Here is a 27,482-nt window from a genome sequence, read left to right on the forward strand (position 1 = left end):
GGGGGGGAAAGCAAAATAAAAACCAAGGTTATGAAATATATTGACTTCCAACTTTCCAATTTTTATATTTTCAATCATTAAATTCATAAATCATATTTTTACTTTTTTCTTCTTTTAGCAAAAAATCCATAAAAGTTTTCTATATTTTTTTAAAAAAATGCTTGTTTCCCCCTTGATCAAATAGGTCAGTTTCACTGTTTCTACCAATTCCTACATGGTTACAATCCATTCATCTATTATGGGAATCTCAGTACTCTTCCATCAATGTGCCTATCTTGCTGGAACTTTTATGCTTCCTAAGGGTAGTATTTAGTATCTCTGTATAGCTGATAAGGCTCAGATCAATTAAAAGGCAATTGAGTTTGGGACTGGATAATCACAACACAAATAAGGTCAAGTGACACAAGCACTTGGATTATCATACTATTATACCTCTTTTCCCACTATCAAAATACTACTTCCTCAGCTTCAGGGGGATTCTATTCATCATGATAATTAAAGGGAATTATTCAAGTACTAAATGAAGCTTTGAAACAAATACAGTTCCCCTCATGATTTTAACTTTTTGAGCGTATCATACATCTATATTCTAAAATTTTAAAAATGTTCTATATAGCTTTCTTTTAGATATTAGGTATCTTAGCTATAACTCTGATACTATTCTTAGTAAAAGTTCGGGTTCCCCTCACACGTAAGTGCTAGTTGTTCCTGACTATAGGGGGTGGTGCTCATCTCTGTTTCAAAGCCAAAGAGCCAGTGCTGTCCGAAGATGTCTCCGTGATTATGTGGCCAGCATGACTAAACGCCGAAAATGCACAGAACGCTGTTACCTTCTCACCAAAGGTGGTTCCTATTTTTCTACTTGCATTTTTACATGCTTTTGAACTGCTAGGTTGGCAGAAGGTGGGACAAGTAACGGGAGCTCACTCCATTATGCAGCACTAGGGATTCGAACCGCTGAACTTCCGACCTTTCTGATCAACAAGCTCAGTGCCTTAGCCCCTTAGCCACTGCATCCCTTATATTATCCTTAGCAAAATAATATTACAGAATCATGGGCTAAAAAATTTAGACATGCCTAAATGTCATGCTTTCCAATGAATGTCTCAGTTTTGTTTTCAAGTAGGGAGACTGCCTGAAGAATTATTATAATTAGAAAAACAAAATTATACATGGCTTTAAGCTGTGGATTGTAGATATGTCAATATTTGAATTAAGTTTTAGCATTTCTTCCTGACAAAGAGACAAGGAAAAGCTTTTTAAACAATAGGATTATTTAGAGGGAGAGATAATCAATTTGTAACATGATACTACAAAACTCCTTTTCATTTCCTTTTTTCTCTTTTTCCTTATTACCATGATGATTAATTATGAGGTTACGCTATATTTTTAATTCTTTTAATTCTGTTAATTAGCTTGATAAAAATAAAATGAATAATATTTCATTATATGGTTTCTCTTTTAATGGAAAATAATGAGAAAGAATTAATAGTTATGATTGTGACAATAAAATGGTAACTTTTCATTAGTACTTTCAAGTTCTTTCTAATCTTTGTATTTTTGGGGGGGAAGAAATGACAAAATATAAACTGTAATTAGAATTCCCATCTTTTACCTTTTTTCCTTCAAATTGTTCTGGAAGTCTCCAATAAAATGGTTCTGAATGTAGATCCTGCATTACCAAGTCAATATTTGCAATTGTCTCTGGATATTGGTATATAATCCCTTTCGTAGTTTGGTGCTGGACATTTTCATCAACCAAAGGAAGGACCACCTGATCTGGCTTCAGAGTCAACTAAATGAGAATAAAGGGTTGGATCAATATCTATTTCTATCTTAAACTCTGTTCTGTAGAAAGTTATTGTTAAAATATTTATCAAACAATGACATATACATAAAATATATAGTGTAATGACTAATATATAATGAAATAGATATAATAATAAAATACATGAAACATTAAAGATTAAAACCAGCACATTGAATTAGACTCAGAAGCAAGCTGGCAGCCAAAGCAGCTCACAGAGCAGAAGTTTAATGTATGCTGGCCTAGGAGCATCCATACAACCTACCCCATCCACACAACCTACCCCATGGCATCCTTCAAGGCATCCCTATATAGAGTCCAATCTGGAGAAGTCTAGGGCATAGGAACAGAGCCTCCAGGTTTCAGGAATGGATGTAACTGGCACAGAAGTTACTCCCATTCCTAGCAGAAAGCTATGAAAAGGCCCTCCTAGTCACAACTGCCACTAGCTCCTTCAGCAAGAGTTGTGAGTTTAGAGGATGCCTAGATTGCATCTGTTTGATGGGCACTGTGACCCCATCCATCACTAAAGATTTACAGTTACAAAAGTAATCATAGAAGTCAGAAATAACTTAACTGAATATTAAGTGTAATTAATATTTGGCCCATCACCCATCCAAAATACATAAACAGATAGCAGTTGTATATAGTAGCCATGAATCTGTGCAAGAGACAGAATATATCAATTTGCTTACAGATGCAATTAAAGATGCTGATAGTTAGTTTTAAATGGATTACAACGGTTTATGGAAATGTCTCTTCCTGGTTGGTTTTATGTGTCCTGTCTGATCCATCAAGACAGGCATATGGCCTGTACCATCAGCCAAGGAGGGTTGGCTGGTGGAGTGTCATGGTATCCACCCCCTGGAATAGCATCCCTTCCATTAGTTTGACCCCATCTTGTTAGTCTTTTTAAAGACTTTGAGGACCTAGTTTAGGTTTTTTATGTGTGAAAAAAGTGGATCTGTTTTTGTGTTTTTTATGCATTAATGTTTTATTCTCTTACACTATACAAAATAAATATTTTGTATTCCAAGTATTTCACACTTGGAATACTGGATGCAGTTCTGGTCACCACAATATAAAAAAGATGTTGAGACTCTGGAAAGAGTGCAGAGAAGAGCAACAAGAATAATTAGGGGTTGGATGCTATAACGTATAAAGAACGGTTACAACAATTGAGTATGTCTAGTCTAATGAAAAGAAGGACTAGAGGGAACATGACAGCAGTGTTCTAATATTTGAGGGGCTCCTACTAAGACAAGGGGGCCAAACTATTTACTGAACCACTAAAGATGAGAACCAAGGAGCAACCTAAAACTAAGGAGATATTTCCTAATGGTGAGAACAATAAACAGATGGAACAACTTGCCTTCAGATTTTGTGGTGTTCCATCACTAGATGATTTCAAAAAGAGACTGGACAATCATTTATCTAGAATGGTAAAGGTGTCATGCCTGCAGTCATATTCCTTTTAGGATGTTTGGCCTGCCACACTCTCTATTATTTTACTATGCTGTTTCATTAGTGGGGTAATTGGGAGGGGGAATAGTAAGGAGTGTGTTGTTGTTAAAATAAAACATTCCTTTCTAGAAGGTCATTCTTTGTCATTGCACCTCTGCACCTGGAACTAGATGGGTGGAAATGCCAGTGTGGCAGTGGAAGATTGGACTATGTGATGGACTTGTGGGTGTGGGGACAAGATCATGAACTGTCAACTGGGTGGAAAACCCAGGAAGCTTTCAGATTTGGGTTTTCCACAGATGTGTCAACATGTTTCTCTTAATAAATTGGAACTTTGAGGATTACTTTGCCTTGAACTCCAATTTAATTTTGGATGATGTTTGGAACGCTAACAAAAGGATCTCCTGCTCAAGCAGGGGGTTGGATTAGAAGTCTTCCAAGGTCCCTTCTAATTCTATTATTCTATGTTCTAAATAAACCTGGTTTGGTGGTTATTTTGAGGGCTTTTTATGATTCTCTATCTGTTATGTGCTTTATTTCTTGTTTTATTTTAATATTTGTTTATATTTTATTTGTTTTTAGCATGAGTCAACCCAAGTCATGTACTTGAGATGGGTGGCTCTACAAACTGAAGAAATAAATAATTACAAGTATCTACCATATGTCATTCATACCAATTAAATTAAGCAAAGAAAACCATTCATGAAAGCATCTGTTCCTTTATGGAACTTCACAGAATAAGGGCTGAGAAGAATTCCTGGACTGACATTATTCTTTCTCTGAAATATTTCCAGCAGATTCAGTAACACGCTTCTTTGAAATGCTAATGCCAAAATGAAGCGGAGTGCCTGCCTCGCCTCTGGAGGTGTTCCCGGATCCCATGCATTAAACATGCTAATCAGCAAGAAACTGGTTTATTTGAAATATATGGCTCCATTCATGGCACTTCTACATCAGAATATTTGCCAGTTGCACTTCACTGTTCTAAAATAGATCGGAATAGTTAGAAGTTGTAAGTGCTCAGAGACACTGCCGAGTGAAACTGCAAGCCTCATTTAAATATGAGAACTGAAAAGAAGGATAATTGATCATTAGGGAAATTTTAAATTGACATTTTAAATCATGCACATTTCTACTTTCCTAAGATATAGGAGAGATGAAGCTTTGATTATGCAAGTCTGTGCTCTTTAACATAAGGGAGTTAGTCCCATTCAATACAGTGGACTTACTTCCATGTAAAGAAACACAAGATTGCTCTTTTTATATATCTAAAGTTTATTGAATAAGTTATACAATATTACCCTATCAGCCACAAGAAATCAGTTAAATTCCTATGCTGTGGAATCTTCTCTCCCTCCCTGAGGTGAGGATATGAACTAGTGATGTTACTTTTATTACTATTATTACCCACATCTTTTTGGCTATTCTTGTTTTACATGCTTTATATCTTTATATTTTTAATGTTTTTAATATTTGTTCATGGTAATTATTTTAGATATTTATTTTTAGTTTTGCGATACGTTGTCTATGGTCACTTGTTATGAGGTGGGTGGCTAGATAAATTAGATAAATAAATTGGAAAACTTTCACTTTCACAGTGAAAGAGTCACGAAAGGTGAGTTGAGTGGCTATAGAAATTAGATTTGGGAATGGGTGTACATTACTAACATATTACCGTATCAAATACTATACTATGTTTTACTGTGGTCCAGTCTTGACCCATTTGATAAGGATTGTCAGTAGATCATTTGAAGTAGATAGGAAAATCTTTCAGTAGTAATAAATCAGATGACCACTTGATGGAAAAATTAAAAACCATATGTAGTTCCCCCAAGGCTTTTATATTCTTTTGCAAAAAAGGAATCATATGAACCCTCAAATTTGCCTCATTTGCTAACAAGGATCCCGAAGCTATGTGGCAGGAAGCGGTTGGCATTTAGTGTTTCTCACCAACAGCTGTCTCCTCAGCAACATTTGGAAATTGGAGGTTCTCTTATCTATGATAATATCTGTCCAAGAGTGATAAGAGTTAAAAGACCATTCACATGGTATGTTTTTTTTTCATTTTCCTTTTGATTCATGTCACTGCCCTGATTACCAGAGTTTATTGGGGATACATCACTGGGAACCCCCCATCCCCCAGCAATTCTTGACTGTTTTAAAGATTTAATGTACAGAGCAAAATCTTAAGTTAGTGGACATAACCCCTTTTTATTTGTAATCATCTGTAGGTTGAACCATAGTTTTAAAATCTGAACTTTTCCTTTATCAGTTCAGTTTCCAAACACCTTTCAGTAAGTGCCTGCAGGAGCTCCCCAAAAAGGAGACTATTACTTTAAAAATATAGTCTGAAATTTCAAATTCCCCTTTTTATAATATTCCTGAAATATGGTCTATTTTAGAAAGCAAATTTCACAATCTTCCAGTTACTTTATGTTCAGTTGTAAGCTTCTAAATGTTAAAAAGAACACATATTTTTATATAACCTTTAATACACCAACACAATATAGTAGCTAACTTTTATTTGCAGGGTTTTCAGATAATTTATAAGATTTCTATTTCTTTTACTCATTTGCTGTCATCCTTTTAAGCAACCCAAGTTAGTTTCAAAATAATTAGCTCCAAAAGACAGTTAATATAATAAAAAATTAAACTTAAAAATTCATGTAAACTCTGGCTGTCTCATGTTTCACATTCCCTGGAAATCAACCTCTCAGCCATGCCTTGCTCCAAACTGAAATCTCCATTTAATAAGATAGAATGACATTTGAAATGTCTATGGATGCTTCATCAGTAATAGCTTGCTCATATATAAATCATCACTTAGGCCATAGTTTTTTACAGTTATATGTGAAACTTCTCCAAATCTTGAGTAGCTTATTTAGGAACTTCAATGTTGACCTTATCTGTCTTCTCTTGACTTATTAAGACTACCTGAAAATCTCATTAAGTTCCAAGGGCTAATTCCAAGAAAAAGAGCCAAATTTAAAATTTGGATTTGGAGTCTAACTCCTCATGCTGTTTGGAGTAGATGTCAGATTAATAATAGAATCCATGGTATTCCCTATGACATTCTATGGTAATGAAAGTTGAAAAATCACAATAGGAAATTATATGTGACATTTCTGAAATTTGGTGTTGGAGAACACTTAAAAAAAAACATGGACACCCAGTAAAACAATGGATCATTGAACAAATCAACTCAGAATCACGGCACAAAAGACCAGGCTCATGTTATCCTATTTCAGACATATGATGTGAAGACTAGCTTTCTGAAGAGGTCTTTATTAATGGGAAAGGTAGAAGGAAAAAGAATAAGAGGATGACCAATGGCAAAATGGATCGAGTCAATTACAGTGACAATGAACAAATTATTTGAAGATCTGAAAGATCAGGTCAGGGAGATAATCATGGATGGAAAATCTATCTATGTGGTTATTAGAAGTTAAAAACAGTTTGATGGCACATAATCAGTCAATAACTTATAATTTATCTCCTTCTAGTATATTTTTTCAACATTAAAATTGATGCTATTGTTGGAAGTTTTTTATCTGACTAATTTTGATACTATCTTTGTCTCTTTCTATTTAATTCATTGTCATCGGTTTTGAAATAATCATTAAAGCAACTGTGGTTTTGGTGAGATAATCTGATGGAATATAGTAGTAAGGATTTCCAGTGGTGTATTCTAGAGGAATAAGAGACAACCCAGTCAAGATATTTTGTGTGAGAGAAAGAGGGTGAAGACAGCCCTTTCCTAATATTTCTCTGAGTATATGGTAAATGCAGATAGTAGAAAACTTCAATTTGGCAAGAGTCTGTCTATAGGTGTGAAAACAATACCTAGCTTAGAATAATTACCACATACCGTGTTTCCCCAAAAATACAACCTACTCAGAAAGTAAGTCCTAACTTGATTTTTACATGTGCGCCCAATATAAGCTCTACCCCCCCAAATAAGCTCTAATTAAGATCCCACCCACTCCAGGGTATACGGTAAGAATTAAGTTAGGATTATCTATACTTATCTTTGGATAATTGAATTGATCCAGAGCTCTGTTATTGGCTGCAGAGATCTTCAGGAAAGACTTGCTGGCCTTGCCAGCCTGAAGAAATTCCTGAAGGTCTCTGACAGTGAAAAGGAAGCCAGGGGTGACACAGGCAAGTGAATGAGTCAGTGGATAACATCCCCCTCGAGAATAAGATCTGGTGCATTTTTGGTGGCAAAAAATAATAAGACAGGGTCTTATTTTGGGGAAAACACGGTAGTGTTTTTGGGCCTGATAACTGCTTTAATAGCTGCAACATAAATGCAGAGATACTTGGGAGCAGCTGAATCCAAAGAAATATTAGCTTTGTTTGAGCTAATATGCAACAGCTTTGCACAGTCCTAGTAATCAGTATTTTTATTACATTTCTTTTTATTGCAAAGATTTGTATGCTGCCTGATTCATGAGACTCCATGTAGAATAACTAATATGTAACCACCCTGATAGAAACTGGTGGAAAATATCTGTTTTCTAGAGACAATAAAAATATTAAAACAATACTTTTCAATGGCTAATTTGTTTTTAAAATTAAAAGGAAATTGCAAGCCTTAAATCACACAGGTTCTCTTAACAGGATTGCAAACTCATCTAGTCCTCTAGATAAAACTGAAAAAAATATGAATTTTTCAGAATTTGAGTGGCCAAGAGTGTTAAACTTCACATGGGACAATTTGCTATCCCTTTCATTATGTCTTCCTTTTCTGGATTTGAATAGCTTTACTCAAGGGCTTGACATTTATTATTGTTATTATTCAATCTGAGGTTTCTTTGGGACATTTTGACTCTGATTGCTCAATGGAACATGGCTTTCTAGCCAGTTCTCAAAATACACAGGGGAGAAATTGCTTAAATGCTTTTCTATATGTCCTATCTTCATCTCTGTGTCTGACTAAAAGATATCAGCAGGAAACAACATGATCACATTACATGGCTCAGCAGTCATGTACTCACCCACACACGGACAAGTCCCTTTGCCTCACTGCATTCTGATGTCAGGCCAAAGCAGTAGCAGCTGTTGCAGCCAAGTGGGTTTCTGGCAGAGAGTCCAAATCGTCCAGGTTTGCACCTGTCACAGTTGACGCCTTCCACATTAATCTGTTCACAAAAAAAGAAGAAGAGAAAACTTTAGAAACAATCATCATTCTCTTTTACATTCTAATTTGGAGCCTAGCTTATCAAATAAGAGTCTAAAATTACACTAATAGGATGAAGATACGTGATAATAAGATGCCTTTTGCAGAATAAAGCTCAGTAGCTACCACATTCAAGATCCTATCATTTTTAAAACACTCTTTACCTACCTCTGTTTTTTTTCTTTTTAAATTTTATTTACAAACATGCAAAGTACACACACACAAAACTAAGACGTACACCACATTTACACAATACTATACGAACAGGAGCTTCCTGTTCTTTTTAATAGCAATTGCCAATCGATATTGCTCACCATATATTGTTTCCCCTTCTATTATATTTCATTTGTATTTCACCATTCTTAAGCCTCTTATCTTACTCCTCTGTCTGCTATATTGACTATATTGACACAGACACACACACTGTGTGTGTGTGTGTGTGTGTGTGTGTGTGTGTGTGTGTGTGTGTGAGAGAGAGAGAGAGAGAGAGAATTCTCCTTAACTACTATTTTTGGGCTCTGTTGTTTTTCCTTCATTGATCCTTGTTTCTTTCCTCCATCCACCTATATCCCATATCTGGTAGTATTCTGTTTCTTCTTTTCCCTGGATTTCTTTTGTTAATTTGTCCATTTCAGGACAGTCCATAACCTTTCTTATTATTTCATCTTCACTTGGAATTAATTTGTTTTTCCATTTCTGGGCAAAGGCAATCCTTGTCATTATTCCCAATTAAAAAAAACACTTCAGACTGTTTTTCTTAAACTGATCTGGGGAAACTGAGAAGCAAGAGACCTGGGTTCTGAACTGAGCCTAATGTGAAACGGAGTTCACAATGGCTAAACTCCAGAGTAGCTTATTATAACCATTAGCACCAGGCTACATAGAAGGAGAATGCTTTTCAATGCATGAGAAGAATATTTTTTGAAAGTTGCTGAAAGGTTGCTTTGCTTTACTTCCCTAAGATGGCATATCAATTCAACAGAACTTGAGCACAGCCAACAGGGGGAAATAACAGCTGTTTTGCTCCTGAATGGAAGTGTGGACAGCACCACACTGGGGAAGGCTGAACTATAATGTTATGATAAAATCCTCTATGAGCCAACCTTGATTATCTGGTAACTCCACAGAGCTTTCCACATGGTTTCCTTTGGCAGTGATCGTTAAATGGTTTTCTGTTGACTGGTTTCTCAGCATGCTACTCTAAACCCCAGGGAAATTCCAGTGGTCTCCCTTCCAAATATTAACTAGATCCAGCTATCCTCTGCCTTCCCCCGCCCTGCCCAAGATCAGCAAGGATTGGCTAAGTGCTGCCACTTCCTTGGATTTAAGAATTACTGGAATAAATGACACTTACATTCTATGTTTTGAGTGCTAACAAAAGCACACTTCTTTAACTTAGTTTAAGCTGCTGATTGATCTAAAGAGAAGGGACTACAAGGAGACAGGTTAAAAACAGAAATACATATAAGAGACTGAAAACCCCATCTTCTTACTTTACATGTGCACTGTCCTGTATGTTCAGCACAAGAGCACTTTTCCATTTCAGAATCGCAAGTCTGTGGTTGGGTCCCCGCTACCAGGCATTCACAGGCAATGCATTGTGGGTAATTCCGATAGCCTAGTCGGCATTCACTGCATTTATCGCCAGAGAATTCTGGACGACAGAAACAGCAGCCAGTATCAGGGTTACACTGGAAGCTGAGGGATCCAGCTACGCTGCAGTCACAGGCCTAGAGCAAAAAAATAAAGTTAGTTTCTTTTAGAGAGGGAAACATTTGAAAGATTTCTGTTTTAACACAGTATACTCAAAAATGACTGCAGCTATCACTGATAATTACCAATATATTCATGTTAGTATCAACGTATTCATGTTAACATTTGCAGGCACTGATTTCATTTTTCATAAATGTTATTACTTGAACTGTGTTTCTTTTAAGTAAAGCAGATGAATACTAGGGGATTAGATGCGATACTTTGCCTCTGATTGAGTCCTAAAGTGGGGGGTCCTAAAGTGGGGGGGGGAGGGAATCTGTGAGTTGTATACAATTGGGACCATCTATTAGCAGAATGTGTAAAATATTAGCCCAGTGTTTCACAACCTTAACAACTTTAAAATGAGTGGACTTCACCATACAGAATTCCCCAGCCATCTTATTCATCTTATCAGAAAAATAACAAATATGCAAATTCAGAAGACTTTTTTAAAACCAGGAATCCTTTTTTTAATTAGAAAAGAAACTAATACTGTAAGATATTTTCTAGTAAGCCTCAGTATTTGTGTACTAAACATCCTTTTCAATCTATATCAGTGATGGCTAACCCACCCACCTGTGCATACGTGCACAACCATCACCCATCTGTGCATGTGTGCGTGACTCCCTTGCGCATGCGTGCATGCGCCCCCTGCAGGGGGAAATTTTTGCTCACCTGAAGCCTGGGAAGGGCAAAAAATAGCCCAACCAGAAGTTCAGGAACAAACTTCCAGTTTGCCGTTGGTGAAAACAGCCTCCCCCAGCCTTCCAGAAGGCTGAAAAATCAGCTGGTCACAACACACATGAGCACCAGAGCTGAGGACTGCCGTGCCGGCTAATATGGTTCCACATGCCACCTGTGGCATGCGTGCCATAGGTTCGCCCTCATGGATCTATAGTAAAGATCCTTTTCACATCGGTGGGGAGCACAAATGAGTAGAACTGAAACACGTCTGCAAGACTAAATATGGGGCAAGTTTCAAATTAACTTAAAATCTTCCCATGGATTAATCTGAGTTTTAAACAGGCAAATTATTCAATTGTAGTTGAAGATAGATTTATAAATTAGAATATAAATATTTATATCACTATATGTATAAATGATAAAAATATCAAAACATTAGTACAATCCAGGCTAACAGATATCCATGAAAAAGATAATATGCCCATTCATGTTTCTATAAGCTATATTGTGCAAGTGTGTGGCATGCAGTTCCAAAGATCAAATTCGAAGTCCTGCATAGACTTAACATTATGTATACATTATAGTCCTGTATTGCCCTGTGAGCGCAGAATATTAAATCAGAGAAGAATATTTTTTAGGCAAAGCTAGGAGAAGAACAAGCATGGGGACCTTGCTGAAGCTGAAGAAGTGCAGCCTTTGTGGTTTTTTTTAGGGGGGGGATCCCCAAATCAATATCCCCATCATGTTATCAATATCCCTTTCATGCTATCAATATTCTTTTTCTATCAGAAGTCCAAGTGATGAGAAGTAGACTTTGAAGGAGCCCTACGGGTAGTCCTGACCACAATTGTGCCCCAAATTTCTGTTCCTAAGTGAAATATTTGTTAAGCATAATTTGCTCCATTTTACAACTTGTCTTGACACCATTGTTAAGTGAATCACTGAAAGTATTAAATTAGTAACCAGGGTTATTAAGTGAATCTGGATTCCCCACTGATTTTGATTGTCAGAAGGTTGCAAAAGGGGATCACGTGATCCGAGGACACTGCAACCATTATAAATGTGAGTCAGTTGCCAAGCATCTGAATTTTGATTAAATCACCATGGGATGCTAAGTGTAAAAACTGAGCATAAGTCACTTTTTTTCAGCAATGTTGTAACTTTGAATAGTCGCTAAATGAACTGTCGTAAGTCGAGGCGTACCTGTATTGTTTCATTTTCAGGGTAGCCCAAATATGGGCTTGAATAGATCCAGGGTGACTAGCAATTAAGAATCACTAGTTATGCATTCTACAAAGCAGGAGAGCCTACACATTGAGAAATACCAGATATAACCTCTTGTGAGCAAATTGTTCACTATATGCAGAGTAAATTACAGTCAGCTTTAAGACTTGTTTTGCAAGGAGTCAGCTTCATGCAATATTCCTTTGCCTGTAAGTTATGAGAGACTCTGAAATTGGCTCCGCTAAAAGCTCAAACAGAGAAGGGGGCACTTGCACCTGGCTTTGGAGAAATGAGTTGAAATACGTTAAAAAGGGAGACTTGGCTGACAGATCATTATTAATTTAGAGAGTGCCATAGCAGCTGCCATACTAATGCACTCAGATAATAGACAAGGCAAGGAGGGATATGAGAGAGCCCAGAACTGAAAGAGGGGTCTTCACCCTCATTAAACCACTTTGCAGAAGACTGGTGATTGGTATGCTGGAGAAAAACAGAGGCTTTGTAAGAGGAGCCTTACAATCCCCAAAGAAAATAAATTTATCTCATTAATTAACTGGATTAACAACCATAGAAATAGATATGATTTCTTGCATTCAGGACACATATTCTTAAACAACTTAGTGCAACTGTAAACTAACTTAACCCTCTTTTGGTTGCTAGTGATCATTATTTGCACAGCTTGTTTAGCTTATTACAAACTTTATTTTTCAATGTATTCTCGAGAAACTAATTCAGATTGAAATACCAAGGATGTAAAAATAAATAAGAGTGCACAAGATGCTTATAAACCCTATAGCAAAAAGGAACCATACCCAGATTGGGGCTAGAGAAATATAAACAATAGCTTCTTTATAACCTTGAGCCACAGTGGTGCAGTGGTTAGAGTGCAGTACTGCAGGCTACTTCTGCTGCCTGCCGGCTGCCTGCAATTTGACTGTTCAAATCTCACCAGGCTCAAGGTTGACTCAGCCTTCCAATCTTCCGAGGTGGGTAAAATGAAGACACAAAATTGTTGGGGGTGATATGTTGACTCTGTAAACCATTTAAAGCGGGCTGTAAAGCGGTATATAAGTGCTATTGCTCTATTTGACACTGTCAGTGCAATTCACTACCATTAAATGTATTGATGAGCAATAAGGTAAGGTAAACAATATTTGGAAATTAAGTATTTAATAATCTTAATAAAGATTAAGAAGATCAGTATAGTATATATATAATACAAATAGCACATCAGCATTATCCAATTTATTTATATAATAGTATCTAGTATCTATTTCAGTTATATAATATGAATACTTTGAGATGAATACAAAACTATATAATATGTGGAAGCTTACAACTGATCACCTAACTTTGTTTTTAACCTGATCTCTCTTCTAAGTTTCTCTACTATTTTTAATTTAAAAGGTTATCCTTGAATACAGTTTTTGGAATATTATTAATATAATCCATAGCAAAGTGATGCCTTTTGTTTAAAACAAAAGAAGATCTCAGTTAGCAACAGTTCACTTTGTTGGGATAAATTGCATCCAAGTGTAAATATATGGGTACTATATGTTCTTTTGCTTTCGACTATAAGAGCTGATTCACAATATGCACACATATGACATTTCTGTGCATACTAGGCCATTTCTAATTAAAACACAACTTATAGTCATACAAGACAATTTTATCTGGAATAACTTCCTAAAGTTAAGACAGTGGGAAAACAAAAGAAAAGAAAAACTCACCTTGCATCCACTGATAATATCATGACCCCAGTGATTCGGTACACATTTTTCACATCTGTTTCCTGTAGTATTGGGAGGGCAGATGCAACGGCCAGTATGTGGGTCACAATTATTACCAAGATGGGAACATTGACAAGCTTCATGGAAGAGGATTAAGAAAGACAAAGACAATCATTTTAAAGCATGGAATACATTCCTCTACATATATTGCAGAGAATAATTTGCGGCATTTGATACTATTCTCCCTGAAAGTTTATCCAATCATGGGAGTTATATTACGACTCAGTGACATGCAATACTGTCATGGCGATTACTGTTCCAGAAGAAAGTAGGACAAAGAAATGGGTTTATCAGTTGAGTTATTATTCAAAAATACAGCTCCAGAAGCATTAACATTTAATAATTTTTAACCTAGCTCTCATGAATGGCATTTGTGGCATGAGCTACAGATAGACCTTGACTAACGATCACAATCACCACAAAATTTCTGTTGCTGAAATTTGTTCCATTTTAGATCTTTCTTGCCATAGTTGTTAAGTGAGTCACCACAGTTGTTAAAGTTAGTAGCACGGTTGTTAACTGAATCTGGTTTCTCCATTGACTTTGCCTGTCAGGTGGTTGCAAAAAGTGACTTCATAACTCTGGAACACTGCAACTGTCATAAATAGGAGTCATGTGCCAAGCATCTGAATTTTGATCATGGGGATACTGAGGTGTGACTTAAGTGTGAAAAATGATCATAAGTCACTTTGTTGAGTGCCGTGGTAACTTTGAATGGTCACTAAACAAACTGTTGTAAGTCAAGGACTACTTGGATTGGTTTAGAACTTCCCTGTCTGCAGGATTCTAAGCTTCTTTTCTTCGGTTCATTTCCTACAGAAAGAGTCCTTTCTTCTTTTCCTTTTCTCCCTCATTAGAGAAGCCAGCATTCTATCTTAGCATGTGAATTCCTTAAGATACCTTTGGGAACTTAAGCAATTATTTCTATATACTCTTAATAGGTTTCGTTAATCACACAATTAGGGATATATTCCCCAGGGAATGAACTTCAACCAGGGTTACTTTATTCTCCCACCCCCCCTCAACAGTTGAGTAGATGTCCAGATTCCATTCCAAATAGCAACCTTTCAGAAATAATTTATTTTATTTATTTAGTTTGTCAAACCTGTACAAGATAACATGGACATGAACAAAGAAAAATTAGTACAAATAAATGGGGACAGTAGGACAGGGACGGTAGGCCCGGTGGGGCACTTATATCTTATTTATTTTATAAGAGAAGATAAAACCTACTATTGTTAGCATGCTAGCCATTCATTTACCTTTTTTCTTAGAATGAATGGAATATAAAGAATAGTAATTCTGTTTTAAATGTTTGCCAAGTAAGCAGAAAGCAAACCTATATCTATGCATAAGAACTAACCAGAAATACTTCTAAATAACTGCAATAGAATTGGTTTGATGTTAAAAAAAATGACCAAAATTATTATCTTAGGTTAGAACCCAGTATTCATTGTACTTTTATCTTGCTATGGAGTTTTAACTGGGCAAGGTATTAATCTGTGAGGGGAAATAACGGACAGATAATATTTTAAAATTGTCCACCAATTCTGCAGAGCTAATCCAATTCTCTCTTTTCTCTATCCTTAAATCATATTTGGTTTTGCAGTCTCCACTGTTTTATATATTTAAATTGGGATACCAGGCACTATTTCATGATTGAAAATGCAATTAACTTTAAAAATAAATTTCCACATGTAAACTCATTATCGAAGGGGTCTTCACTGAATAAAGAATCCCTACTTAGTTCTAATCTCAAATTCATATGTTTAAAGGTTATTGGCATTAATATAACTGTAAATTTCTCTGTGAAAAAAGATACCCATGATAGCTCTGTTTTACTATATTAGAAGGGACAAATCATTGAGTGATAGGAAATTTAGATTCGGGGCTTTTAGACTTTCACATCAACTACAATAAAAGTTGATTCTCCAGAAACCCAATTCTGTTAACTCCAACCTAATTAAATAATAGCAAAATATTCACACATTTGAAGTGGCTACATATTTTATTTTGTAAATTATATCCATGCCTATCTGCCTATTGCACAATACAGGAATAGGAGATCTCTCTCTCTCTCTCTCTCTCTCTCTCTCTCTCTCTCTCACACACACACACACACACACACACACACACACACGTCTTGGCGTATTTGGGTCTTTTCCTGTATAAGGTTGACAGTACCTTGGTGACGTTTCAATGAAGTCACACTTGTCATCTTCAGGCTGGTGCCCTTTGTCTTTGTGCTTGTGCGAGCAAAAGTGATCAGAGCTGCAGTTTTTCTATAAATATAGGTGTATGTGTATGTGGAATGTTGGCTTTGTTGCTTTAAACAGATTGGTTGGCTGTGTTGTCATCTTGATTGGTTGATGGAATTGATGTTTGGTGGGGGTGATTGGGGATGGTGTCCTATGTTGTTCTGGGTCCTGTGTTGGTTTTTGTGGCTGGGACTCATTTATTGACTAGGGCTAGTTTCCAGATATCTGGTAGGTGGGAGGTATCATCATGTTTATTCACATTGTGGGGGTGTTTCTCTATTTTGATAGCTTCCATAATTACTCTCTTGTTGAAGTGTTCAGTTTTGGAGATTGACCTGGTTCCTTCAATCAATTTCATGTCCTGTTGCTTTAAGGTGCTGGAAAAGGGAGGAGGTTTTTTCTTCTTTTCTGACTGCGTTCTTGTGTTCTCAGAAAAAAACTTCCTATATATACATACATACATACATACATACATACATACATACATACATACATACATACAAGGAGCCAATTTGGTGCAGTGTTTAAGGCACCAGGCTAGAAACCAAGAAATGGTGAGTTCTAGTTCTGTCTTATGCATGAAAGGTAGCTGGGTGAATTTGGGCCAATCACTCTTTCTCAGTGTGCAATGTCAGACTCAGATGACAAGCCAGTCAGTCAATTCCTGACCAATGGATCAATATTTGATTATTCTGAAATTGGACCCTGTACATCTGTAAAAATGATAGGAAGATATACATATACATACACATACATGCATGCATACATACATGTGTGCACGTGCGCGCGCGGCGCACACACACACACAAATGTAGTTATTTAGAGAATTTATATGACCACCCACTTACTTACATACTTACCTACTTACAATCAATCAATTCAATGAAACAATCAGAACAGAGTTGGAAGAGACTTTGGAGGTCTTCTAGTCCAACCTCTGCTCAAGCAGAAGACCCTATAGTATTTCAGACAAATGGCTGTCCAGTCTTTTTTTAAAAAATCTTTCAGTGATGAAGTACCTACAACTTCTGATGGCAAACTGTTCTACAGTTTGTCCTCACTGTTAGGGAGTTTCTCCTTAATTCCAGCTTGCTTTGCTCCTTGAGTGGTTTTCATCCATTGTTTCTTGCCTTGCCTTTGGTGCGTTGGAAAATAAGTTGACACCCTCTTCTTTGTGGCAGCCTCTCAAATCCTAAAATACTGCTATCATGTCATCCCTTCTTTTCTCTAGATTGGCCATACCCAATTCTTTCAACCGTTCTTAATATGTTTTTGTCTCCAAGCCCTTAGTTGTTCTTCTTTGCACTTGTTCCAAAGTCTTGACATCTTTTTTGAAATGTGGTGACCAGTTATGTGTTCTTACAAACACTTACTCACTCACCATCACACACACACAGACACACAAACACACACACAAACCAGGGAGGAAGAGAGAAAGAGAGAGAGAGAGGGAGAGGGAGAGGGAGAGAGAGAGAGAGATACAGAGAGAGAGATACAGAGAGAGAGAGATACAGAGAGAGGCAGACAGACAGACAGGCAGACAGAGGGGGAAGTTTTAAAAACTGATAGGATGATGTTACAAAGTTGGATAATAAGTCAACATAGAGCACCAAGGATCCCACAGATTTTCCTCTACTAGGCACAAACATGGTCAATGCACTGATGAAATTTCCCACAGTTAGTTCCTGAGACAGCATGTGCTATACACCTATGCAATATATTGAAGAACCAATGTTATCATTTTCAAGTCATATTGTTAGTGCTACAACAAGCTGGGGGAAGACTGACATTAAAGTCCACATTTTTTTTCTTGCAAAGTAAAAATTACACTTTGGCAGAGAAAACAAAGATAATCCTTGTGCACACAGCTTGGTTTTTTGGTTTTGGTTTTATTGACATTTGTAGGCCGCCCTTTTCCCTGAGGGGACTCAGGGCGGCTCACAGAAACCAAGGGAGGGGGAATACAGCATTAAGACGACAACATATAATAAAATCAACACCATACATTCAATATTCGGGCGGGGTAACGGTCCTTATCCCCAGGCCTGACGGGCGAGCCAGTTCTTCAAGGCTGTGCGGAAGGCTTGGACGGTGGAGAGGGTACGAATCTCCACGGGGAGCTCGTTCCAAAGGGTCGGGGCGACTGCTGAAAAGGCCCTCCTCCTTGTAGTTGCCAGCCGACACTGGCTGGCCGATGGAATGCGGAGGAGACCCAGTCTATGCGATCTTATAGGTCGTAGGGAGGTAATCGGCAGAAGCTTGACATAGAATTCATTTTTTTTGCAAGAACATTTCTATACTAGGCTCAATATGTTTTCTATATTTAGCTTTCAGTATGGAGCTCATATTCATAATGTTTGCTCTGCTCATTATTTTAGTTTAATTTTAATTTTCTTTTTAAAGAAAATATTACCTTAAAAGATAAAAAGGAAAAAAATCCCATTTTTTAATTCAACCTCATACAAAGGAAGCATAACAAGACTGGCTTTCAAATAAGCACAATTGTTTGAACTACTTCTAGATCAAATAGAGAATATCTAGGAATACACAATTATCATACTCATTCAAGGACTTCTGTATGAACTTTATCAGAATCCAAGGAATATTTCTCAAAAGCATACATTGTTCACCAGGAAAGAATGGAAAAGATCAGGATGTTGTATATTGCTGTTAGAACCTATTAGGATTGTGCCATTTTTGTCCATTTTGCACAGAATAGTGGTACCTAGTCTACTGAGGATTATTTTTGTCTGCATGCTGAAGCATCGTTTAAGATGCATCCATTGACTGTTAGTGCATCATTTGTTTCCATCACTATGTTATATGAAAATAATGGAGGTTGATGGATCAAACATGGTCATTCAAACAGTGACAAATGGTTATAGAAAGTTTTCATAACAAAAAACCAGCTCTACAGACCTGCAAGTGCCACAAGAATGAAAAGTCACATTAATTCTTTGTGTGCTTGTTCAATTTCCTTTTATGCTAAGTTCTTTAATACTAGATTTATCATTTATTTTTCATTTTATGTGGTTTCTTTTTGGTGAATCCAATAAATGACCTTCTATTCTTACCAAACGCTGTCATGCTTGAACATTTACATGACAATAAACACCTTTGTAGGTCCACCCTTCCTTTACAGGGTCTCAATACAAGAATTGAGCCATGGGTCTGAATACAATCTGCAGAAATCTTAAAACGCATTTATCTCACCAACAAAATTTGCTTTCTACTAGTTAACTCAGTGGTTCCCAAACTTGGCAACTTTAAGACTTGTGGACTTCAACTCCCAGAATTCTCCAGCCAGCTCTGCAAGTTTGGGAACCACTGAGTTAACAGAAGGATCACACTAAGTTCTCCCTCAATAGCCTTGAGGCTACTGTCATCCTTCAGAATAATCAGGAGGAGGATTCTCATTACTCAGTGTTATAACAAAAAATTGGAAGTACAACAATTTGAATAGGAGGAGCCTTATTTGATGTTTTGAAGATAGACTTCAAAGTAGCAGACAAGTTCAGCCAAGGTTTCATTTAGATTGCAATTGTATATGCAAGGTAGAGAAGGTCCCATTTAATTCAATTTTATTTAATTTTAAGCAGGCATGCAGAGAACCAGGTTCCTTGTTTAATAAGATAGCTTTTCATCAATATGTATTTGTAAATAAACATCACTGAAAATAACATATGGCTCAGCATATAGGATTGTGCTCTAAATACAGATCCATGGATTAGTTTAATTCTGATATACGTCAAATCCATTTGTGAAGCTGATTTAGTTTAGCTTTTTAAGTTTTTCAACAGTGTAAATTTTTAAAAAGCAGAAAAATAAGTTATCCTAATGCTTGCATTTAGTTTAATGAAAAGAAGGACTAGGGGTTGACATGATAACAGGGTTCTATTCCAATATTTGAGGGGCTGCCACAAAGAAGAGGGGGTTAATTTATTTTCCATACCACCAAAATGCAGGACAAGTAATGGATGGAATCTAATAAGGAGAGAAGCAACCTAGAACTAAGGAGAAGTTTCCTGACAATCAGAACAATTAATCAGTAAAACAACTTTCCTTCAGAAGTTTGGAATGCTTCAATACTGGAAGTTTTAAAGAAGCGATTGGACAACCATTTGTCTGAAATGGCATAGGGTTTCCTGCCTGAGCAAGGGGTTGGACTAGAAGACCTCCAAGGTCCCTTCCAACTCTGTTATTCTATAATTTTTATCCATACTTTCCCCAATATACTCATTTAATATTTTTTCTTTAAATCATATATTTTCTCTCATAAATTATATTCATTTTTTTCAAAAAATCACTGATCCAGAACACATGGACCCATTTCTACATTCTTTTAGCCAATACATGCAGTTTGTATGAGTTCTTTTAGTTGAGACCTGGCATTAAATATTGAAGAAAACGATTTAGGTGCACAATTTTTCTTCTGTAAATTTGGAAGTTTGAAGATTTGATCAATTTTCTTAAAGATGTGCCATGACAAAATAAGTAGAAGGCATTGTGTACAGGAATATCTGCACAATGTATGGGCTTGAACAAGGGCTGCCAACCTGTGGGCCATGGTCCGGTAAGGGTCTGTGGGCTAATTGCCATCGGGCCATGTGTGGTTGGCTGGTGCATGCACCCAGCTCCATTCACATGAGTGTCATCACAAACGTTGCAGGTGCTTGTGCACACACACACACACACACACACACACACACACACACACACACACACACATGCACTTACCCCTGCAACAAAATCACCCCCTCTTCCCCCCCCCCCCCCCGCCCCTGCTCTGGACCACCAACTCAAAAAGTTTGGGAAACTCTGGACTAGAACCTCCCAAGTCGAGAAGGGAGATGTCACGGTTGTGGAAAATAAGAAGGCTAAGATTCTGTGTGACTTCCAGATCCAGCTGAACAAGAAGCTACTGGCCAATCAACTAAATATCAAGGCAGCAGACAAGGACCAAACAATAGCAGTGATGATAAATGTGGTTGTGCCAAGTGACAGCATCTTCAGGAATAAGTATGAGGAACTGGAATAATTCTGAAGCCTAAAGGAGGAACTAGAGAGGATGCAGAAAGCAAAGACCAAAGAAGTTGCAGTACTAGTAGGAGCACTCGGGGCTGTGGCTCCTAAGTTGGCACAGTGGCTCCAACAGATCCCAGGAACCACATCAAAGCTCTCTGTCCAGAAGAGTGTAGTGTTGGGAACAGAATCCTGTACAATATTCTCAAACTCTCAGGCCTCTGGTAGAGGACCTGAGGTGGAGGAAGTCACATACACATAGAGATGAGGAAGGAAATTTAAAAATACAGTTGCTCCTTTTCTTCTCTTTCCTCAGTTCATTCTTGCTGTTTTTTTAATATACAGCAGAGGTGGGTTCCTACCAGTTTTGACCGGTTCAGCTGAGTAGGTAGTAACTTGGCTGGACATGCGCCCGAACCAGTTAGATCCTCGGCTGTATCTTGATTTTCTGTTCTGCACATGCATAGAACAATCTTCATTGAAAAAAATGTATCCCCCCTTTTTAATGTGTGCATGCGCAGACCTTTTTAGGTGCAAATGTGCACACATGTGGAGCGCAGAGTGCGTGCAAAGTTTTTCAGGTGCCAAACTGGTAGTAATGCCAGCAGGAACCCACCCCTAATATACAGTATGTATTTTTAGTGCTTTGTCTAATAAAAGGATTTATAATCAGAATTAAAAAATGCATAACATATACATATATTAAAATTAGTAATTTAATATGCACTTGGATCTTTTGAAAAAGTTCTTTTCATCTTATTAGAGCACAACCCTTATTTGCTATTCATTAAATCAACACTGTCCACTTTGTTAACCTTTTTTATTTTCAATTTTTTTGCTGTTTAATAAGGTCTGAAATCTGATAAAAACAATTTTTGTGTTAATGAACAAAAAAGAAACAACAAATGAACAATTGAGTGAGTTTTGAAGCACGTTTTTCAATCAGTAGAAGGGTTCATAACACCAATAATTATATTCTGATCTGAACATCAGCTAGAGATAGTTCATATTACAATGTCTTAAGATCTATTTTCTTGAGCAACCTTAGTTCTAAAGTAGTATCATATGCCAACAATATATGTCAGAGCTGGATAAATATAACAATTATTTTAAAATAATAACTCTAATATAAAGTGGACTTTTATTTTATTTTACAGTAGATATTAGAAAATGTAAACTGCAAAGAAAATAATTTCAATGAATGGCATACTGTTAAGAATATTGAACATCATATTTAACTCACTTAATGTAACTGCAGCATCCGAATTCTTTGAAAGGGAGCCCAAACTAATCATCTCTTGCTTAGACATTATGCTCTCCTTTCTATTCTACCTAACTCAGCAACCTGTGCATAGAATCACTATAGAACTCTTTCCATTGTTATAACTTCTCATGCCCAGATTTTGCCCTAAATAACATGATGTCTGATTGATATTTATATAGTTTAATTGCAGAGGTTTTATTCGCTTTTAAAAATGTTATGATTGCATGTCTGAAAATACTTTGTCCAAATTTTCAAATAAAATAAAAAACTTTCCTATGTAAAACCAATTTTGTTAGAGTTAAATTCTATAGTAAAAATGATGCCAGTTGGAAGACCGTCTTGAAAAACCCTTCCCCTCCCACAAAGCTATTAGCTATTAAATGAAAATTTGATTATATACGTACGGGTGCATCCTCCTTCATCAAAACCATAAAATCCATGAGCACAATGGTCACATTTCTTTCCTCCAACACCTGGTTGACAGTGGCACTGTCCGGTCTCATCACAGTCAAATGATTTTGATCCAAATGAATTACAATTGCAAGGGAGACATCCTCTTGATGACTGCACACCAAAGGTACCAGACTGTCATAGTAGAGACAGGGAAAATCAATTAGCAGGGAAAAAAACAAGGAGATAGAAAAGAGGGAACACCATACAGATTTGAAAAAGCTACATAAAGGTAGAAAGGAATGACTTTACTCCCCCCCACCCAATTTAGACAACCAAAATAAATTAGAATGGATAAACACTGTCAGTTCCACTTATAGCCAAATGATGTCATGTTCATATTTTATATATTTTAAGTTGTATACGTTCAGTCTAAAATACATTTGTAAATGTCCAAATGTGAAACTCAAATCAATCCATTTTGAATTTTATGAAGTCAAATATGTACATGAAGTCTCATTAATATATCTTTGTTAAATACCATGATGCAAAAGCGTATCTTTTATTCTTTCTTTTACATTTCTGTTACAATAAAAACATTTTACAAAGATACCTGTATCTTACATAAAATGTTGCCTTCAAGGAGTTTGCAATAGCTCCTTGAGTTACCATTACAGGGACTCAATCAAAGCATAAAAATATGACTTAATTATGGGTATGCTTGGCATTCTGATCATCCAGGTAAAGCCTGAATCAGTTTCTTGATAGGAAGCCAGGTTAAAACAATCAACATGCACATTTTATAGACATTTCTTCTTTTCAGTATACTGGGATGGTTGCTATATTTAGCAGTGAGGGGAAAAGCTTCACTGATGCAATTAAGGTTTAATTAAATGCTCTTATCCTTTTATGTTACCCTCTTATCTCTTCTTATGATACAGAAAAAGTTAAAAAGAAAAGAAAAGAAGACAGTACAAGTGAGAGGAGGATAAAAACAAACTGAAACCAAAGTTCAACACTCTCAAGAGTAATTCAGAATAACTCAATGAAGCTAGGCATAATCAGCATGCAGTTTTAAATAAATAGTGGACGATAAGTCCTGTTTAAAGGCTGAAAATAAGAAAATAAATTTCCTTTTAGAATAAAATTCTTTGCTAAAAGATTCTGGTTCCCTTTGTGTGAATTTCCTTTTTAAATGAACCAATAATCCTAGAGATTCACACACTTATGCCGTAAACAAAAAAATAAATACACAAACACATGGGGGGGAGGAAAAGATACAGAGGGAGGAGGGAGAGTGAGGGAGAGAAAGAGAGAGAGAGGAGGAGGAGGGGGAAAGATAAAGAGAGAGTGGGGGAGCGAGAAAGGGAGAGAGAGAGAGAGAACACTTTGGATCATTTTCCTCAATAAATCAATGTACAAGTACAATGTTTTTGATTTATTTGTTAAATTGGATTCTCTTTATCTAGTTTTAGGACATGTGTGGACGACAGATCACATTTTAACTCATATTTATGGAGAACTGTTGAAAATCCCATTTTTAAAATACCTCTGTATCTGTTAACTGAAACTGTTTTATCCGCTGTCTTCACATGAAGATAGCAAATAATATAATATGTTTCATCATCTAATACAGGTAGTCGTCAACTTACAAGAGTTAATTTAGTGACTTTTCAAAGTTACAGCGGCACTGAAAAACGTGACTTATAATTGTTTTTCACACTGCAGCATTCACCAAAGTCACATGATCAAAATTTGGATGCTTGGCAATTGGTTCATATTTATGATGGTTGTAGAGTCCCAGGTCACCTTTTATGCTCTTCTGACAAGCAAAATCAGTTGGGAATTCACTTAACAACCATGCTACTAACTTAACAACTGGAGTGATTCACTTAACAACTGTAGCAAAGGATGGTTGTAAAAAGGGGCAACATTCACTTAATAAGTGTCTCACTTAGCAAGATAAATTTTGGACTCAATTGTGATTTTAAGTCAAGGACAGGGGTGGGTTTCAACCAGTTCACGGCGGTCCCTGCGAACTGGTTGGTCGCCGAACCCAGAAGTAAGTAACTTCCGGGAACGGCGAAGCCCCCCCCCTGCACCCGCGCGCGCCCGCACCCGCTCATTACCCGGTTTTGATTAATTCTGCGCTTCCACACATGCGCAGGACGCATACAGTGCCTGCGCGATCCTCCAGGAGCAGCTGGAGCATCACACAGATGCTAGTACGCACGCGCGCACTGCACGCGTGCGCGAGGACACCGCACACGTGCGCGAGGACACTGCCGGCCTCGTTCCAACCGAACCGGTTGGAACGGGGCGAGAAACCCACCCCTGGTCAAGGACTACCTATCTTAAGGCTTCTACATTCAAAGCAAATACTGTCCCAATTATGAATTTCCAAAAAGTTTTGGAACTACAGCCAGAATAGCAGGCTCTCTCCATCCCACACATATGATACAACCAGCATCTTCTCAATTAAGGAGAATTTCAAACAGAGCTTCATTGCAAAGGGAAACTGCAGGAAGATCTGCCTTTCAAAATACAAGACCAAGGAATTCCTTGGTCACCTTTAAACTCTTGGTTTGGTATAAAGTAGCTCAAGGGATTGTGGCCCATTGAGAAGAAATGCATTGTTTCTTTTAACACAGATTCTGCTATGCCAGAAATATTGTTATTTTTGACTTGTAACTCCCTACGCTTTAGACTTAGAGCATCACTGCAAGTGCTTAAAAATATCATGCAGAAAAGCATATAAATGCATCTGGCAGTGAACAAACATGTCTGTTCATGTTACTTGTAGCAAAAGGTCAGCAGAAGCAATGGTTGCCTAAGGGAGTTACAAGAATCTGCCTATATCTATGTACTGCAGGGGCAGATAAGATCAGAGAGTTCATTTAGGGTTCATCAGATTCCCTGTTCCACATCCCTTGAATTCGCTGCAATATTTTAACACGAAGATGTAAAATTAAATGGAAAGCTAACAAGCTGCAAAACAAAGCACCTGCCTGTATCACATTTTACACCTTACAAGACTCTACAGCAGTGTCTCTCAACTTTATCAACTGTCTTGGAAATTCTGGGAATTGAAGTCCACATATCTTCACATTGCCAAAGCTGAGAAATACTGCTCCAAAGCATGCTTTGGGAAGCATGTTACCAATTTATGTGGCAATAAAATGGCAACCATTTAATTATAATGTGTCCAATTTCCCAAAAGGAGGATATACCTCATTCATACCGTGTTTCCCCGAAAATAAGACGGTCTTATTTTCTTTTGACCTCTGAAATAAGCACTTGGACTTATTTGGGGGAGGTCTTATTATTTTTGAGATGCAGGAGGCAGCGAGCATGATCAACTCAAGGCCGCTGCTGTGTTGCAATATTTTCGGAGAGGGCTTATTTTAGCCCGATTGAGCTTATTATCTGGGGAGGTCTTATTTGCAGGGGGGAAAAGGGAATTTTTAAAAGAAAAAAAATCAACCCTATTGGATTGAGAAAAGTTTTTTTTATTTCTTTGTGTACTAATGGTGTTAACTTTATGACTAAAATTGTCTATACTCTATATTAATTTAAAAAGTACTGTTGTGAGGTGTTTGTAGAAGGAATTCCTTAAGCATTTGGGTGGAGGCTCTGTTCCCAGAAGGTTATAATTCAATCATTGTAATTTTCCCAGCCTTGTTTTGAAAGTTGACAGGACATTCATTTTCTTTTCAGGGCCTTGGATAGGTTGTTAATGAAGTACTTTCCAGCACAAACACATGCCAAAATGCAATGCATGCGGAATGCATCATGTTTTATTACCACAGCAGAAGACTTGAAAGCACCCCTTGGACACCCACTTGCTGTGGGAGAGCCCCATCTTTGATGGGGTGCTTTCATTTGTTGAGAGTTTGATGGCTTCCCTTTCCGGATATACACCTGCCTGCTTAGTTCACACCGTTTACCGGCAAATCCAGATTTACAAATGCATCTCCCTGACACATCACAGTTCAAGGACATGGATCCTACTGGATTGCAGCCACACGGAATGCAGAACTGCTTTTCTGGAGCCCAAAAGTAAGTGGACTTTTGAAGAGGAAGAGGGGAGGAAAACAAGTTAAGAAGTGAATGTATACGAAATGTCAGAACAGTAGATAACATGAGAATAAAAGAAAGAAATACCAAAGATTTGTAGAGCTAAATCTCAGGCCCAATCATATTACTATTACAGCATATTTTCAATACTAAAGGCATTGATTTTCACTTCTAAAAGCAAACAAATGTTGCCATGAATGATTTCCAATAATAATTGTTTTCATTTACATCACCTACAATAAGAAGCTTCCTTGAAATTTCAACATTTTGGCACAGCTATTTGGCAAACACTAGTAAGAATTCTGGAAACAATGTTTAAAAATTTTGTTTTTAAAGTTCTGGAATACTGATGGTTCCTCCTTGCACTTCCAGCTGTTCAATTTTAAACAGCCATACAGGAGATGTAGACAAATGTCTAGTAGAAACAAACATTGATATTCCCTAAAACACTCTCTAATTTCATAATTACTCTCTAAACTAATTACCTGTTTATTAGCTCCAAGATATACTTGGTTGTTTGATCTAGCTATTTTACAATATTCTATCCTAAATGCTTCAAGGCCCAATA

At 37.0% G+C, this 27,482-nt stretch overlaps 1 protein-coding gene across 9 annotated transcripts in view; it reads right to left on the minus strand.

Moving 5' to 3' along the window:
• Window positions 1–27,482, minus strand: part of LAMA2 (laminin subunit alpha 2) — a 474,492-nt gene that overhangs the window by 132,712 nt on the left and 314,298 nt on the right. For 6 of the 9 annotated variants that reach the window (XM_087718512.1, XM_087718505.1, XM_087718507.1 and 3 more), the window contains 6 exons: window positions 26,642–26,905; window positions 22,852–23,032; window positions 13,844–13,980; window positions 9,947–10,183; window positions 8,272–8,415; window positions 1,616–1,795 (listed from right to left, as the gene is read on the minus strand). In XM_087718512.1, coding sequence (XP_087574638.1) covers window positions 1,616–1,795; window positions 8,272–8,415; window positions 9,947–10,183; window positions 13,844–13,980; window positions 22,852–23,032; window positions 26,642–26,905 — 1,143 coding nt within the window. The remainder of the gene's footprint in view (window positions 1–1,615; window positions 1,796–8,271; window positions 8,416–9,946; window positions 10,184–13,843; window positions 13,981–22,851; window positions 23,033–26,641; window positions 26,906–27,482) is intronic. The other 3 variants (XM_087718510.1, XM_087718509.1, XM_087718508.1) reach the window with 1 other exon arrangement.

The sequence above is a fragment of the Thamnophis sirtalis genome, unplaced genomic scaffold (assembly GCF_051295495.1).
Source record: "Thamnophis sirtalis isolate CommonGarterSnake01/CBP01778 unplaced genomic scaffold, rThaSir2_p1.2 scaffold_6, whole genome shotgun sequence".
Taxonomy (NCBI): domain Eukaryota; kingdom Metazoa; phylum Chordata; class Lepidosauria; order Squamata; family Natricidae; genus Thamnophis; species Thamnophis sirtalis.